Source organism: Cynocephalus volans, chromosome 10 (genome assembly GCF_027409185.1).
Source record: "Cynocephalus volans isolate mCynVol1 chromosome 10, mCynVol1.pri, whole genome shotgun sequence".
Taxonomy (NCBI): domain Eukaryota; kingdom Metazoa; phylum Chordata; class Mammalia; order Dermoptera; family Cynocephalidae; genus Cynocephalus; species Cynocephalus volans.
In genome coordinates this window covers 38,720,556-38,739,301 of record NC_084469.1, presented here as the reverse complement: position 1 = coordinate 38,739,301, position 18,746 = coordinate 38,720,556, and the positions used below count along the sequence as shown (strand labels likewise).

General features: G+C 40.7%; 1 protein-coding gene across 1 annotated transcript in view; it reads right to left on the bottom strand.

Annotated features, from left to right (window-relative positions):
- Nucleotides 1–18,746, bottom strand: part of DNAH9 (dynein axonemal heavy chain 9) — a 372,221-nt gene that overhangs the window by 171,150 nt on the left and 182,325 nt on the right. Inside the window, exons 39-42 of the mRNA XM_063109557.1 lie at nt 11,137–11,302; nt 9,343–9,445; nt 8,553–8,792; nt 1,562–1,723 (exon numbers count right to left, since the gene is read on the bottom strand). Coding sequence (XP_062965627.1) covers nt 1,562–1,723; nt 8,553–8,792; nt 9,343–9,445; nt 11,137–11,302 — 671 coding nt within the window. The remainder of the gene's footprint in view (nt 1–1,561; nt 1,724–8,552; nt 8,793–9,342; nt 9,446–11,136; nt 11,303–18,746) is intronic.

The window sequence follows — 18,746 nt, the reverse complement described above, 5'->3', positions numbered from 1 at the left end:
TTGTGGTCTGTGATCAAAAGAATGTGACCTCAGTATGCAGATGCACATAGGGACCTTCCTTTCAAAGACTGAGTGTTGTGACTATGATGTGCTCGCTCAGACCAACTTATGAAGACAGTCAAGCCTCTTTTGCAGAGCTAACAATGAATACATAAGTTATCTAACTCTACAATTCTCAGAGAGGGGCATTTAAATTCTAAACATCAGGCCCCATACAAATGATGAGAGAAGTAGAAGAATTTAGGATGCTTGGCCTAGTAAAAAGCAGACTAAAATAAGTTACTTAGAATGCTGTCCAAACATTCAAAAAGCTGTCATAGAGGTTGGGATGAACTATAAATATCTTCAGAGGTAGACCCAAGATCTCATCAGGAAAAAATATGGAGCTAACCCAAACAAGGTGAGTACAGGGACGACATAGTACACTTAAATACAAGATTTGATTGTTTCTAAGTTCAAGAGAGGACAGACAAGCAGTATGCATGGAAAACATAGGGCTTTGGTCAGTGGGGTAACCCATAGGGCTCAGGGTTCGTCATGGGGTAATCTTGACACTAAGAAATGTAATACAACCCCAGGCTGTGTCAATACATCAGTGCTTGCTAAGGCATATCCCATAGACATTCATTCTGTAAATTATTAATAAATTTTATGAAGGATAAAGAGTTTTAGGGTCCAATGCATTTGGGAAATGATATGTGAATTAGGGTTATTCAAACTTTTAGGGCTTTAATGTGCTAAATGCACATGAAATCTGTGATGTTCCAAGGGAGGGATATGATATAAAGCACTTTCTCAATTCATTTTATCATGGACACCTTCTTTCCAAAGAGTATCTTGTAGTACAACTGGTCAGCAGGATACATTTTGGGAAACACAGAAACAGAACCATAGTACAATAAGAAAAGGGAAATTAGGATCTTGCTTTTGGTCAGACCCCAGTAGGTGTGTGATGAAAGTCTGCACCACAATTTCAGAAGGGAGAACTGATAGGAGAGCAGTCAAGATGATACCAAATTTCTCTGGGTTTGAAACCAACCCGTGTCAGGCTATTTGGCCTGGAAAAGAGAAGACTCAGGAAGGACAGGATAAATGGTTACAATAGAGTTGAAAGTTGGTCATGTAGACCTAGAATTAGTGGACAGGGAAATAAATTTTAAATCATTCTTAGAATAAATTTCTAGTCTTTAAAATTGTTCTAAATGTTCCAAATTTCCAGTCATTAGCACTTCCAAATGGCTGCCTTGGGAGAGATGAGATTGCCCATTCCCAAGGATGCTGGAATGTCACTTGGGAAATGCTACTAAAGGGACGCAGTGTAATATGAGGATTTGGATTGGCTGATCTCTCTGGAACTTCTTAACTGAAATTCTATGACTGGATTGTTTCTATTCTTTCCCCCTATTTTTTCACCTGGGCAAAATGATAGGATTTCTTTCCTTACTTGATCTCTGACTTTTCCCAATTAATGGACTAGCTTTTATCAGTTGCATAATTGGTCATTATTTTAATTTTTGTTTTATTTTTCAAATGTGAAAAAAATCCACAGGGCAATACTTACATCGAAAATTTTCTTGAGTACTTCTGTCTGGATTTTATCAAAAAGATCGAAGTCCTTTTCTTCTACCATTTTATCTCGATAAACCCGATTTGATTCATGAAGATAGAGCTTTACTAGGTCCTGTGTGGATTTTATACATTCCACTGAGGAGAAGAGAATGCCCTTCAAGGAGAACAGACAAAAAAATAACATTAATAACAACTCAGAAGTACAACAGCTAGGAGAACCTTCTAGAGCATTTTGTCCAACCTGGGATGCCACCAGGGGATTCTCTCACTAAGAGTCTATCATTCCAGTGGAGAGAACACTTGAAAAGCTATAAAGAAGCTTACAGAGAAAGACTCAGGTGGTGGAGGCGGACAGACCAGACCTCAAATACTGTCATGAACACGAGCAACTGTGTGACTTTGGGCAAGCATGTGACATCTCTGAGTCTCAGTTTGCTCTTTTTTCAAACAGGAATAACAATGCTGATTATCTAAAGTTGTTGAAATAATTCAAATTAATATGCTTAAGAAAACTAGCATTGCTCATCTCACATACTCAATAAACTGAAGTTATTGTTTTGTGCTCATTGCACAGAAAAAAACCCAAACCTACAACATAATTTATTGTACAGTGTGGAGACTGGAATTCAGAAAGATAGAAACATGCTCAGTGTCATACAGTACACTGCCTTACTTCAAAACCACAAAGTTCTGAAACCTGGTATTCCTGAACTTAGAGCCTGGAATCTTAACCACCATATTTTGAATCACTACGATGAAGGCATAGGTGGTTTCTCTGCCATATTTAAATTCCACATATGCCATTTTGAAAACTGATTTAAGTAACAATTGACTATGTAAAACCAGACCTGTGACAAAGGGCTGGAATGGTTATAGCTAACATTTGCAGGTCAGTAATCCATTTATTCATCTCTAGTTGCTTCCCCTTCCTATATGCTAGAGTTGGTTCCAAATATATACCATTCTTTTCAAATTTCTCTGTCACTTCTGTTACATTAGCCAATGTCTTTTTCACTGAGAAATGGAGACCACCAATATTAGAGCCCCTCAACAGCCTCAACAAGTCCTGTAATTTCAACTCATCTGTGTGTGTTTGCTCTAATTGCCTTCTTTCTTGTCTTAAATGAAAAGGGTCATTTAATGGTTCCTCATTATTCATAGAAATGCTCAGATTCATCAGCATGGCACAGAGGTCTGGCCGTAGTATGACTACCAATCTGCTTCCTCATAATCACTCTTAACACCATTTCTCATAAAACTTAGATTCCAGTTTCACAAAAGTCAACTTATTTTATGACCCTGCACACTTTCTGCATCTTCGTTCCTTTTGCATTGCTTACTGTGCTAATATTTCAAGATCTAGTTCAACTGATGCCTCTTTGTTGAAGTCTTCTAAGATATCATCTCTCCTGTCCAAAAGCCCTCCCTCTGATGTGCCTCATATAACCCTTTATAAATAAATTTCTATTATAAAAGAAGCAGATTTTCAAAGTATTTTCCTTTGTACGGTTTGCTTATTCTAGGTCATGGCAAGTGTCTCAAAGGCAGGGAAGTTGACAGACTTTATTTTGGTTTTGGTTTACTTTTATCATTGCATTACTGATACATAGCGTGGTGCCTGACATACAGCAGATTGTCAATGAATGCTTGTTGAAAGAATGAATGGACTAATATTAAATCCTTCAATCACTATAATACAGCATGACAAGAACCTCCATCAAGATTTCAGCTTTTGGGAGTGGCACAATAGCTGATTACAGACCAACTCATTGACATCAACTAGAAAAGATAGGAAAGTTATTTTCAAAGTGTTATATTTTTCAATATACAGAGAATTAAAATAAATAATAATAACACAAAAGTTGGGGAAGTAAATTTCTCTAAGATCCTTGCATTGTATGGAAATTAATAAATTATTAATTTATAGAAGACAAAAAAATAAAATGATGCATTTAGTAACCATAAGATAAACAGAAAATGGATGTATAATATGCTAAAAGAGGGAGAAAATAAAAAAATAAAAACATGTAATTAGTTCAATGGAATATAAGAAATGAGAGGAAAGGAAACAGAATAGGTAGGATATACTGAAATAAATAGTATAAATAGACTTAATCCCAAATATATTATTATATAAAATAACATAAATGAACTAAACATTATAATTAAAAGACAATGATTATCAGGCTGGATTTTAAAAAAGCCCAACCATATGCTGCTTATAGGAGATACACCTAAATTACAAGAATATAGAAAAGCTAAGCATAAGAAAATGAAGATGATATATCATGAAGATACTGACTAAGAGAATAAGGAGTAGTCATACTAATATGATACAAAGTTGACTCTAAATCAAGGGCATTTTTTTTAGAGATAAAGTGCATTTAATAAATGAGAAAAGTTCAGTTCGATAGGTAGAAATACTAATTATAAATTTGTCTACATTTAATAACATAGCTGCAAAACATATTAAGTGAATGCAACAGACATAAAAGGAGAAACAGACATATCCACAATCAGAATGGGAAATTTTAACATATCTTTCTCAGAGACAGAACAAGCATATATATATAAACATTAAGCACAACATGATTTACAACCTTGACCTAATTTACATATCGATAAAACTACACCCAATATCTGCAGAATACATTTTTTAAAAAGTTCACATTGATTATATCTTGAGACATAGAGAAAACCTCAACAAATTACAAAGGAATAAAATCATATAGAGTATATATTTTCTGACAACAGTAGAATTAAGCTAAGCATCAATAAGAGACAGATAACCAGAAAATCTCTAAATATTTGAAAATAAAGCAATACATACCTACATATTCCATAGGTCAAAGAAGAAATGATAGTGGAAATTAAGAAATATTATGAATTGAATGAGAATAAAAATACAGCATATAAAAGCTTCCCAAAGTATTTTATGAGGACTTCATGACCTTAGGGACTTCATGACCTTAACATACTCTTATTTTATGAGGACTTCATGACCTTAACATATTCTTAGAGAAAGGAAATACAAGACAATCTTTTGAACATAGATATAAAAATTATACAGAAAATAATTAGCAAAAATAATTCAGGAAAATATAAGGACAACATGTAACAACCAAATTGAGTTGACTAGAAATGCAAGGTTGATCTACCATTCAAAAATAATCAATGTAATTTATCACATTGCCAAAATAAAGGAGAAAAGAATAATATAAACATTTTAACAGATGCAGAAAAATTATTTGTTAAGTTTCTACACACATTTGTGATTAAAACTCTTAATAAATTATAGATAAAAAGAAATTTCCTTAACCAAGCAAAGGACACCCACAAAAACCTTCAGTAAGCATCATATTTAATGACAAACTATTAAAAGCTTCTTTCTCTAAAATTAGGAACGTGACAAGATACCACTCTCAACATTTCTCTTCAGTGTTGTACTGGCAGTTGTGGCCAGCACAATAAGACAAAAAAATAAGTGAAAAGATTTAAGGGTTGGAAAGAAGGAAATATAATTGTTACTTTTTAAACCAACAACATCATTGCGAATATAGGCACAAACATAATAGTGAACAAACCTACAACGTGATATGTACTATATATTCTGTTTATGTGAAGTTCAAAAGTAGGTCAAAATAATTTATGGTATTAGAAGTCCAGACAGTATTTAGCACTGAGCAGAGGAGGAAAGATGACTGGAAAGAAGTAAAAGTGGAGCTACAGGGATGCTGGGAATGTTCAATCTCTTGACTTGAGGTGTGGTTACATCAGTGTGACCACTTTGTGATAATTAACCAGGCTGAATGCTTATGACTTGTATGCTTTTCTACTTGTCTGTTCTACTTTAATAAAAGTTCATTAAAAGAAAAAAGAAATTCCACCTATTCCTTTTGCTTCTGCCCACACGTATATCTCAGCCTCTTTTTCCTTATCAGCCTTTTTAGGTATCAGCCACATATGAGATGTGGAAAGCAGGGAAATGTACAAACCAGGAATCTGACTTCTAGGATTTTGTGTTTTACAGTGCAGCAGGCTATCAGGTTTACAGCAAACAAGCTGCCTGACGATTAAGGGCTGAGTAAATGTGAGCACGTCACGGGTAAATGTTGCACCATCTTAGTGACGTGTAGCACTGAGGTGGGAAGGGTTAATGCCTTCTGCTCCTCAGAGCACTGTCAAATTCGGTCTGATTTGAACAGAGTGAGGGAAATGCCGAGGTCTAGATGACTGAGACTTAGATCAAGCTGGGGGAGGAAAACAACAGAGTTCTCTAGGCAGTGCCTGTCTCCTAGTGGGCATTCAACCATCCACTAATCTCTTCCATCAGGCCTCAGACAAGCAGCCAGGGAAAAAGGGAGGCAGGGGGAGGTTGTAGTCAAGCTCTGAGCTTGAAACTCCCCCTGGAGGAAGAGGGCAAGGGGCTGCATAGCTGAAGGGAGGCAGCCCCTCAGTGGGGACACATTCTCCCACACCGAGGCAGGTGACTGACAATGGGCAGGCTGCAAGGGAGGCCCGGCTGGATGCAGAGCCCAGGCTACCTGAGCCAGGCAAAGAAACAGGCAGGGGGAGCAAGAAACTCCACCTTCACCCCAACATCTCCACTCCCTCATCCCTCCTTGATATTGCAACAGTTGCCGCTAAAACGGGGCTGAAATAGACGCCATCCTAATGAAGCCTTTGGTCACCCCAAATCACCTACATGGTAGGGCTGAACATTTCAGCTGCAGCTATCAAAGCCACTGCTTACCAGGTCTATGATCAAGCTCAAGGTACTTGACTGGTCTGTGGCACAGTTTTGTCATCTCTGAATTGGAAATAATTAGTGTATTACCTTCTAGGGTTGCTGAGATGATTAAATGAGTTAATGGATGCAAAAGGCTTGGTGAGTCCTGAGCCCAGTAAATGTTAGGTATTCTTACAGACTAAAGTCAAACTCTTCTTTTTTTAAAACTTTGCCATTTATTAGTTTTTGTTTTTTGGGCAGCAGGCTGGTAAGGGGATCTGAATCCTTAACCTTGGTGTTACATGGCTGTGCTCTAACAACTGAGCAACTGGCCAGCCTAAAGTCAAACTCTTTACTAGGGCCTACTCTAGTCTCAAATTATCTTCCCAAACTCGTCTCTCACCAGCCCCTGTGTGTCACTCAGCCACTTGTTGCTCCACTAGCACTGTTTACAGCTTTCTGCCTCCTGGTTACTCATGCTATCATCTGGTAGCTAGTGACTTCTGTGAGCCTCTGTTCAACAGAGACAATAACGTCTATCCCAAATGGCTGTTGTGAGTATGAAATTCCAGTTTGTACAGGTGACAAGGTGACTGTCCAAGGCAAGGCCCGAGGCTGGGCTGTTTCCAGTAAAAGGAACTTAACTGGGTCTTCTCCCTTTGGTTCTGCCACTTATGAGCAGTGTGAATTTGATCAACCACTTTAACTCCTTTTTTTCCCTCCATTTGGAAAATGCAGACAGCAACACCTCTGCTCCATAGTGTTGCAGTGAGATCTAAGAGAGGGATTGTGTGGTAAAAAAAAGTCTTTCTCAATTAATGCTCAATAAGTGGGAGTTAATCGCGAGTAAGCACACATTTTTGCCACTGTCCAGATTTGAAGGCCAGACAGCTGCATGCTTTACAGGCTTAGAGCTGAGTCCCTCTTGCTGCCTTAATCATCATGTGTTTATTTTCTTCATCAGAGTTCAGATGAAAAAGGCAGAATGGTGTGGTGGGAAGGGGTACAGGTCAGAAACCCCAAAACCTGGATTCCAGTTCCTCCACTGGCTGGCTGTGTGCTCTTAGGCAAATCTATGTGATCTCTGTGAATCTCTGTTTCTTCATTTTTAAATCGAGTTAATGTTTGGGGGTTACATCTGATCTAGGCATGTTGCCCAGGGCCAGCCTAGATGTGTTCTCAGAGACATTTTCATGCTGTGGGATTCATTGGCTCCAACTTCAGCATAAGCCTTTTTGGTGCAAAGCTCTTGGCTCTCTGATCCAGTGTCTAGTAGGTTTCTGCTCTTTACAATCAAGAGTCCCAGCTGGAACGTGCTGGTCCTATGTCCTTAGGGACTACGCTTTAGCCGGTCTGAGGCTCCCCAGAGTCCTACCTGCGCAGGCAGTGCCCTGGGCAATTAACTCCAACTGCACATACTCCACATCGGGGGTGATGTCACTCCCTGATTATTTCACTCGGACACTTCCCAATGGGTGTGGCCTCTATTTGGTCTTAAAGGTATCCTTCCCTCAATAATAACTCAGTGCTGTCTTGGGGAGCGGTCCCTCTGCAAGGGAGTTTCTGTGGATTCTTGCCCAGGATGGGAGAGCTGTGGACTCTGTCATGTAAGCACCTGGGTTTGCTGGATTGCCCTCTGGAGGTTTCTGAGGGATGGGGCAAGCAGCTGGAAGCAATGGGCAGAGATAGAACATCACTATTCATGTGAGCAGACAGAATGCTCTGAAATGGCTTGGCCTGGACATGCACCTGGGATTTTTAGGACTGAGGCCATCCCAAGGGCTGGCAGATGGTATCTTAGGAGTATTACAACCTGGCTTCTTGAGGAAGCAGAGCTATGTTGTATGGTTTGGGAGGACATTCTTTTTCATCCTAAGAACAATGGGTGTACCATCAGGGACTCAAAAATAGTTTTCTCTTTCTGGACCATTTTCCTTTCCAGGAATACTGGAATCATTATATAACATTATCTCCAAGATGCGGAGCCTTGTTCAGACCAAAGGAACCAGCTCAGAAATGCATTCTGTTTACTGAGAAATGATTTAATCTGCAAATGAAAACTCTATTTTGTTGAGGTCCTTCCTTATGGCACCCACGACACTCTGTTTACTTGTTCATGTTTCCATGTTTCCATGTTCATATCTCCATGTGAACTGTGACTGTGCCTAAGAGCTTGGCATTAACTGTTTATTTTGTTAAGAGCGTCCGGATCATCATTAAGCCTCACAGGGTGTCTCAGAGCAGATGAGCTCACCTGGAAAATGTTGGCAAGATCTCTGAGATTGAAGATGTAGTGGAATTTGACTGCTGTGGGTAGGAATGTGGTAGTGATTTTCTGGTGGAAGCTGAGGGCCAGACTGATCAGCTGGGGGATGGCTTTCTGCAGGGATGCTGGGAAGTTTCCAAGCTTCAGGTGCTGAGTCAGGATGGTGCTGTAGATGGAGGACAGGGCATCTGCTCCCGGAAAGGAGAGCGCAAACACGCTGAAGTGACGCTGCGTGAGGAAACACAGGCACGCGGGGGAGACATGAGCAGACGTCTTTTATCACGGAATAAAAATCACCTCTTCTGCATTTGGATAAAATAATGAAGAATTCTTATAATTCTACTTTCTGGTCACATTTCTCATGCTACACCCAAACTTAGGTGGAACCTAAAATGACTGGGGGAATAATGGGCTTGGGACATTTGGTCAAAGATGGAAGCATGGGGTGGTGGGAAGAGAATCTGAGTCCAAGTCTGAATTTGATACTAAGTATTCACATGACCTTGGGAAAGTCATTTAGTCTCTCTGAAGCCCCCTCATCTGAAGAGTGAGGGAATTAAATCAGATGAACTTTATGACCTCCTTCCAGCTCTAAAATCTCTGTGACTCTGGATCTAGCAGATTCTCTGACCCCCCAGAAATGCACACCAGCATCCTATTTGACTTAACACTTTGAGAGGCTAGACAAGACAAGGGAAAGGCCAATTATGACTTAAATTCAAGGGATATCGGTCGTGGGAGGGTAGTATTAGAACCCTGGTAACATGCTCCCCCATACCTGAAGCCGTGGGTTGATGGTGAAGCTGCCTGCAGTGGGGTTCATACAGGAAACATACTGTACATTTGTGATCTCCTTTAGGGACAGCTTGTTTCGATCATACCTGCAACAGTCGGAGACCACTGGTGAGAGCTGTGGAGGACTGAGGCAGGTGAGTGCTTTGTCATGGTGAGGTAAGACACGCCCTATCATTTATGTGTTTGGATGCCCCCCCCAAAATTCTAGTTCCACTGGTAGAGAAAGAGACATGAGCTTGGGACAAATTCCTGAGGGACCCGATATCTACTGCAGTAGCATAGGAAGAAGAGTCCTACGGACTAAGAGGTAGGAGCAAAATCAGGTGTGTGGCACCCCAGAAGGCAAAGGAAGCCAGTACTTCCAAAAGGAGAGAGTGGTCAACACATCAAGTGCTGCAGAAAGAATAAGAAAGATAGCAACCCAAAAGAGTCCCCTGGATTTCACAATAACAACGCAGTTAGCAGATTAGCAAGAACCATTCAGTAAAGCAGAGGGAATCGAAATCAAATAGTGGATTAAAGAGTGGCGGGAGAAAAGAAAGGGGGCAGAAAAGAAAAAGTTGCTTATGTTGGGAGAAAAGACAGAATAGTAATTAGAAAATGATTTTTTTTTTTTAACACAGTAGAAGAAATGTATGCAAGTTTAAATGACGTGAAGTAGATGGGGGACCAATTGAAGAAGTGAGGATTTCAGGAATGGGAGACAGTAGCATGAAGATGCGGTGGGCGGATAAGCCTTGGGCAGGATGCAACAGGAGGGGAAGGAGGCACGGGGTGCGGGTGAGGTGCATAGCTGTGGAAGCAAAAAGCAAGACGGCACCTGTGTGCTCGGAGGAGGCGAGGCCATTAGCTGGGGGTGGGAAGTTTGGGGAGAGGGAAGATGGTATGAGATAGACATTTCTGAGAGTGGACACGTAAACAGACTAAGGCAATATGGTAGACCTTCAAAAAAGTTTCTCCTTCCCAGGGAGGTTTGTGACCATGAATCTAAAGTAAAACTAATTAGCCTGACTTTGACTTTTTTTTCCAGTATAGTCCAGCTGCTCGAGTGCTGGTGTGGAGGCTGTGGGTGGTGCGTGGGTCAGTCACGCAATAAGGACCTTAGCGAAACAGGAAAGGAAACTGAGGTCACCACCGTAACTGTAATTCTTCTCTCTGAATTCTCTCTTCCCACTCCCTGCTTCTTCTCAGCAGCTAGTTCAGTATGAGGTAGGAAGGTGAGTCAATGTTGTCTCAGATCACTGACTTGCTTTTTTTACCTCTGGCACGTTTAGACCTTTTTCCACTAAAAACTCTACTGTCACAAGAGGTACTAATAGACCCTGCGAGTTGCACTGCAGAGGGCCAGGCTGTGAAGGTCTGCAGACAGCGTGCCCTGTGCAGCATGCTGGGTGTCCTTACTGAAGCACCTGCTGAGTGCTGTGGGACCATGGTGGGAAGGGGAGTAGTTAATTCTGCCTTGGGGGCTTGGAGAAGGCTTCTGTAGAAGGCAACTTTTGAGATGTGCCTTGAAGAAAAAAGTAGTTTTTTTTTTTCCCCCTTAGATGAGAGCTCAATACCTCTTCTGGCCAAACTTTTCATGTGGCTATGAATGCCTCTGTCTGAATGAGCACTCCAGGAAACAGAGAATTCCGTGAGGAGTGGGGCTTACCATGGGGTTTCTCATCTGGCACCAGAGCTGAGCTGAGGTTTGCAATTCCAGCGGAATAGTGACTGGGCTTCAGCCCTGCCTGAGGTCTTGCTCCCCAGCCCCAGGCCCTCTGTGTGTGTCTCTTACCAGTGGCCATAGTCGAGATGCTGCCGGATGATAGTGTGGGGCTGCACAGTCCCGTAAGCGTCCACCTCAGGCATGTTCATGTCATCAATGAAATACACAAGCTTCTTGTTGCCTGGAGGACCGTAGTTTCTGCCAGCCTTCTTTTCTAGAGGCTTCTCCAGGACAGCTGAGAAGAGATCCAGATAGTGAGGGAAGCAAACCTCAGATGCCAGTACTGGGACAGCATGGATGTTGAGCACAAGCCATGGTGCAGCCTGCATGTGTGTGCAGACAGCAACCATGACAACAGCTACCACTGGATTCAGGCCTTCTACAGGCCCAGAAGGCGAGCTGGAAATTGCTAGGCAGCAACGGTGACAGTAGCTACCCAGCATTGACCATCTTACTATGTGCACTGTGCTAGGTTTTTACAAACTGTTATCTCATTTAATCCTTATAACATCACTGCAAGATTGGTATTATCATCCCTTCTTATAGATGAGGGAACTGAGGCTCAGAAGAACTAGGCAACTTCACCAGGGTAGAGCCAGGATACAAACCAGAGCTGCCAAACCTCAAAGCCCATGCTCCTCCTGTCATACTTGTTGTTCTCAGTAAAGACTGAAGACACCTTCTCAGTCCCTAGGCCAGGCGCTCTGCCTCCAAGGAAATCTGCAAATAAGTGGATCCTGGGTAGACTTGCCCTCTCTACCTAAGACAGCAAAGAGCGTGAAGGCTGTGGGTCCAGTCCCAGGGCTGAGTAGAGGCCCCTTCCACCCCGAGGCTTATAAGAGAGAAACCATTGGATATTTTGCCAACAGTGTTCCCAGAGTTCATCTCATGCAGTATCCCTTGATCAAAGTAGAAACAACAGCCTCAGAGAATTTCCCAGATGTTTCCGGTGTTATGAATGGCTCCTTTCCCCGCAACCAGGTTTCCTGGCCTCCTACCAGAGCATCTCAGTGCCTTTCTGGAGACTGAGTATAGACTCTCTTCTGGAATTGTTTTTGCATTATCAAGCCAAAGAGAAGAAATCAAACAGTGCAGTTTTCCAGCCTGATGGGACTTGTTTAGAAAAAACTTAAGTAATAGAGTGGAGATATATGTATTTTTTTTTTCCAGTAAAGTGATTGAATATTTATGGATTGCAAGAAACAACACTTCCTATTACAGCTGGAAGCTGTAAGAGCCATTAGATTTCTCTTAAAAAACAAGTTTGTAAACAAAGAGAAAGTGTCGATAGATGTATGAAGGTGACAGATAGACAAGTTCCTTCAAGAAGCTTGAATATTCTAATTTTCTGGTCCTGAGTTAAATTAAGTGTTTCAAATATGAATTAAATTTAAATTTAATTAGCATCCAATTAACATACACTATCAACCAATTAATCACCCAACACCTTCTTCCCCCCTACAGATATAACAACTATATATGAGATCTGTCAAAATGAAATATAATTAATGGGCTGCCAAGGACATGCCTTTGAGAACAATCCTTCTAATAGAAAATTCTCTCCTTAGGAAGACTTGCTTCTCTTCCTCCCAAGGCAACGATATTCAAATCACCCCCTGGAACGAAGCAGAACCTGTAATTTGGGTTGATTAAGCTCTTTACACTTCTAAAGGATTGTTGAGAAAAGCATTTCAGTTAGCAAGAAGCAGCCTTGGAGTGCACTGGATTATCTCAAACTGATGATGTGAGGTTCTCCAGAGAAACAAAGGACTCCCCTAGGAAAGGCAGACACAATTTTGACCCCTTCTTGGTCAAGCTCTGCCCCATATCACATCTGGGATGGAATTCTGTGTCCAGGAGGAACTGGAGGAGGAAAAGTGGGTTTAAGTTTCAGAAAAAGGGTTGACGTTGAAGGTGCTAAACAAACGGGACCCTCTCATCCCATTTCTGACTTGTGATTGTCATAAGCGAGTCTGGAGCCTCAAGCCCGTACCCAGGCCCGAGTTCATCTGCACATTCGTACTGAGTTTCTTGTCGAGATCCATACGGAAGGGCTTAGGGTTCAGTCTGTGGCCACGTGGAGCAGGGCTAGCTGCCCCACCCAGGTCTATGTTCTCATTCATGCCATTCCCCGGGCACCACTTCACGGCCACCTTATATTTGAAGAGCAATTTAATTTTCAGAGTGGTTTCCCATTTGTCACCTCATTTCCCCATTTCCACTGCTACCATCCTCGTCCATCAGCTCTCGCCTGGTAATTACAGCATCCTCCCAAATGCGTCTCCCTGCCTTCACCCTAGTCTCCTCAGCACATATTCTCAAAGCAGCAGACAGGTGTATTCTTGTAAAGTGTGAATCGGATTGTGCCAGTCCCCTGCTTAAAGCCCTCAGCGGCAACCCCTCTTACTTGGAGCCAGTCTGGTCACTTCTGCAAACCTTGCGTCTCTGCTGCTCTCTCCTGCTGCTCCCCCTGTCACTCTCTGCTCCAGCCACCCTGCTTCTCATGCACTAGTCACTCGCTGCCCCAGGGACTCTGCTCTGGCTGCTTCCTCTGCCTGGAATCCTCCTCTTTCAAATGTCAGCACAGTGACATCCGTCACATTCATCCAACATTTGGTGACTCAAATGCCATTTTTTTAGCAAGGGCTTCCGTAGTCCTCCATCTAAAATGGAAACTCCCACCTCCTATCTCCTACCCTTGCTTCATTTTTCTTCATAACACTTATCACCACCTAAAATCCTGTACCTTTTGCTTATTTATCTTGTTTATCATCCCATCCATCTTCTCCACACGAGGATATAAACTTTATGAGGACAGGGATCTTTCTCTGTTTTTCTTATTGACCTAGAACATTATCTAGGGTGCTCAAAAACTATTCGTTAGGTTAAAGAATGAATGAACGTATTTTATTATTATAATAAGCCCCATGAGATAAGCATCCCCATTTTGCAATTAAGGACATAGAGGCTAAAGCAGGTTATATACCTTGCTGGAATTAGAATCCAGATATTTAGATAGTGGTTTCAATTCTCCGTCTCATTCAGCGAGAAAGCCTTCGTAAGACCTCACATCTCACCTGTGTCTAGGTTGTCCTTGATCATTCGAGTCCCACTGATTCTTCCAGTCTCTGAACTTTAGAGCAGTTTGTTCATTCATCCAAGGAGCATCACTTGAAGCCAAGCTCTGCAGTGAGTACTTGGCATGCGTTATACCATTGAGCCCTCACAGAGCCCTATGACATATAATCATTACCTCATAAAAATCTTTCACAAGCAAGAAAACTGAGGCTTAGAAAAATTAAGGGATTTTACCCAAGGTCATACAGCTTACTAAATTGCAAAAACAGGATTTTAACCCAGGTCTGCCTGGTTATTGAACCTCATGTAACCACTATTTCAAACTACATCTTAAACATTTCTGTGACATGGTTTCTGTCCTTGAGAAATTCTCAGTTTAGTTAACTCATGCCTGTACCATATTTTTGACAGAGATCATTAGTTATTAATCATGTTTTAGTTTGCACTGACATGATTTGTGTACCTGTGTTTGAACTATTTTCCTTTCGTATCATCTAATTTTTCATGTGTTAAGACTTTTCAGTTATATTGTAAGGGCTTTGCATTTATTCTTTCAAAAAATAACACACTTTGTGTGATTATAAAAATAATACATGTGCATTTTAGAAAGATTAAATAGCACAGAAAATAATGATGAAAGTGAAAATTGCCCATAATTCTATCAGCTAGCAGTAAGCACTATTGACAATATTTTGGTGCTATTTTGTTCTAGTCTATTTGTTCTGTTAGGTTTTTTCCCTTACAAAGTCAGAATTATGCTGAATATACTACTTGCATACTTTTTTCATCTAATACATTGTAAACCTCTTTATATAATAATAAATATCCTCCTAAAACATGATTTTAATCACTGCATGTGTTCCATAATTTGGATGTACTAATATTTATGGAATGATTTCTCTATCATCTGAAATATATATTGTTTTCAATTTTGTTATACTTTAGCCCCCGCAAAATTCCAAGCAGAATGCCTTGCCTACTAGACCATGTCTTGGATGATTTAACTTTGATTTATGTTATCTTCCTCTTGGAAGACAATAAGTGGAAGGGAGCTGTCCATCTAATAATGTAAGCACAATACTTCTTTGAGGTTGAGAGTTTGATTAGATCTTTTAAGGTCCCGTCCAACTTTCAGAGATTCATTTTACACAAAGTTTTAGACATCTGAGATCCTACCTAGTTAGTGAAATTAGGCAATCAAATATTTGTTAAACTAATAATTTAAATCACAGTAGGATGCAAGAAAATTCAGGCTGTGATGAGCATGGTCTGTGGCTTTCTCCTTCACGTCATGTGGTGCTGAACTCCAGCAGTTTTTGTTTATCTGGGAAATACACTACTTCTCCCTCACTTCTGAAGGATAGCCTTGCTGGGTATAGAATTCTTAGGTAGCATTTTTCTTCTTTTAGTATTTTGAATATATCATCCCATTTTCTTATGGCCTGTAGAGTTTAGTTGAGAAGTCTGTTTTTGTCTGGTCGGTGCTCCCTTACAAGTGGCTTGACACTTTTCTCTTGCTTGTTTTAGAATTCTCTCTTTGTCTTTGAGCTTTGCTAGTTTGACTATAATGTGTTTCGAAGAGGATCTTTTTGGATTGAATCTGTATGAAGATCTTGGGGCTTCCTGGATCTGAAGGTCTGTGTCTCTCCCTACACCTAGAAGTTTTCCATTATTATTTCAATGAGTAGGTTTTCAATGGCTTTTCCTTTCTTCTCCCCTTCTGGAACATCCATAATTTGAATGTTTGTGTGCTTAAGGTTGTCTGCTAGCTCTCTTAGGTTTTCTTTTAGTCTGCTTGGGTTATTTTGAAAAGACCATCTTTGAGATCTGAAAGTCTTTCTTCTGCTTGCTGTAACCTGCTGCTTAAACACTCAGTTCTGTTTTTTATTTCATTGAATGAATCTTTCAGTCCAGGAGATCTGCTACATTCTTTTGTAAGGTATTAATCACATTGAAAATTTCCTCCTTCATATCTTGGGTATTTTTTTCTCATTTTATTGTGTTCTCTAATTAATTCTTCTCTTATCTCTTTGAGTTTTCTTAAGATCATTGCTCAGAATTCGTTTTCAGATATTTTGAGTGTTGCAGGCTCTATGGTGTCTGGTACTTGAGAATTACTGTATTCCTTAGGTGGTGTCATATTTTCTTGTTTATTTGTATTTCTAGTATCTCTCCATTGATGTCTGGTCATCTGGTAGAGCATTTGTTTCTTCTATTACTCTGGAGAAGGATTTGAGGAGAAAGACTTCCTTCTTTATTTGCAATCTCTACTGGTGACTCTCCTTGTGTCAGTGCAGTTGAGTGTGTGGTGGGCTGCTGAGAGGGTGGTCCTGTCTGCTACTGTGGCATGAGTCATCCCTGCAGTGGCAGTAGCCCTGGCTGTGGTGGACCACCTGTGCAGAAACAGTGTCATTGTGCTCGCCAGTCATGGGATGCTTATTTGTCTCCTGCTCATGTGGTGGGACAGGGCTTCTGGCTGGGCCTGCAGTTGTGGGATGCTCCCTCAGCTCCTGCTTGAGTGGTGGAACAGCGTACCCAGGGCTTCTGTCTGGGCCCCTCATTGCAGGACATTCACTTGCTTCCTGCTTGGGCAGTGGGATGGCTTTTTTAAAACTGTGTTTAATTGCAGTAACCATGTCATCCTAGGTTACTGGTATAAATCCACCTCTTGTTCTATGTGGAAGAGTTTTCCAGGCACTACATTCTAGGAGGCATATATTATGAATACTTACATAACATATATCAAAATGGCCTTCAACTGAGATTTTACAAAAGATACAAAAATAGCTTAAAATTATGTCTTAACATACTAACCTGCACCAAAACCCAAGGGTGGACTATTAAATTTTAACTCAGTGAAGAGAATGAAAGCAATGCAGCTGGGTTTATGGAGTTCAGAGAACCTGGCAGAATGGAGAATGAACACGATCTCTGACCCTCTCAGCTTGAGGTGTCATTAACCTGTGGTTTGTGCATGTGTTGGAGAGTAGTCAATGGAAGGGTGAGTTTTTCAGTGACCAACTGAAGGACTTATTATATTTACTAAAAAAGTGAAAGATATTCATATACTTCAGACAGATGAACAGAAGCAAAATTGGCATTCTATTATGGCAATTAAGATGCATGACTTACAGTCTTATCGCCGTAGAAGGCCATTATAGCTTGATGAAATAAGACAGCTCTGCTATTAACTCATAGGGTGACTTTGAGGGGAGTCACTTTACACCTCTAAGCCTCATTTGCTCAACTTTTAAAAATAGGGACTATCATCAGATCTGTGATAGACACTCCAACTTCCTTCTCTTTAGTCATTTTTTCATCTTGGGTGGTCATGTGATACAGTTCTGAATAGTAAGACACAGGCATCAGTCTATGAAGTTCTTGGAGAGCTATAATTTCCTAACACGGACACCAGCTCTCCCCTTGATTTTTATTTTTTCTATTTGGAATGCAGATGTCATGGCTGCAGCAGCAGCTATTCTGCCATGTTGAGGTAGAAGCCAAGAGAATAGCAAATATTGTAGCACTGATATCACTGAGCCATTTATCTAGCATTAACAACTGCCTACTTTTTGACTTCCAATTATGTAAAGAAAAAAATCTCTGTTTATGCCACTACTATCAGATTTTCTGCTACTTGCAGCCCAAAGCATAACTGATAACAGTGTCTTACAGGGTGGGGTGGATTAAATGAACTAAAGGAGGCAAAGCCCTTAACACAAGCGTTGGCACCTTGTAAACATTAAATAAAGTATGCACTATCCACACTGGTAAGCTATGTGAATGCCTGAAGCATAGCCCCTGTTTGTATTTCAAGGAGCTCTGAATCTATGTTTAGAAAAGCACTCAGTGGAAACTTAAGAACTGGATGCAGTTAAAGAGAGGAGAGATGTAGGTATTATAAAACAGCTGTTTCTTCTATAATAGAACATCTGATTTTGAGAAAAATACCATTCGATGGGCTGGGAGAATGAGTGAGTTGCAAAATGTTCCCCTGCAGACCTCCAGGAATTGACCTGCTGGGTAGAGGTAGAGTTATGGCCTATTTGAAAGCTAGAACATTTCTTCCAAAAACATTATTTTTGTTTCAGCATAGTTTATATTAAACTCCTTTTTCTAGCAAAAGGGATTTGCTTCTGTTCTTTTTGTTTTGGGGCTTAGAAATTATTGCATAATATAGATTTTTAAATTTGTGGAGGATTTTGTTAATATTATAATGACAGCTTTCATTTACTAAGAACTTATTGTATGCTAGGAATCACTTGAGTGTTTTACATATTTTATCTTACTATTCAAGAATTAAAAGAAAGATACACTCGGGCCGAGCCCGTGGCGCACTCGGGAGAGTGTGGCGCTGGGAGCGCGGCTACGCTCCCGCCGCGGGTTCGGATCCTATATGGGAATGGCCGGTGCGCTAACTGGCTGAGTGCCGGTCACGAAAAGGACAAAAAAAAAAAAAAAAAAAAAAGAAAGATACACTCAACAACATGGATAAACCTCAGAATCATGCTGAGTGAGAGAAGCCAGACAAAAAATAGAGTGTGTATTGTGTGGTTCCATTACACAAAATTCTAGAAGATGCAAACTAATCTATTGTGGCA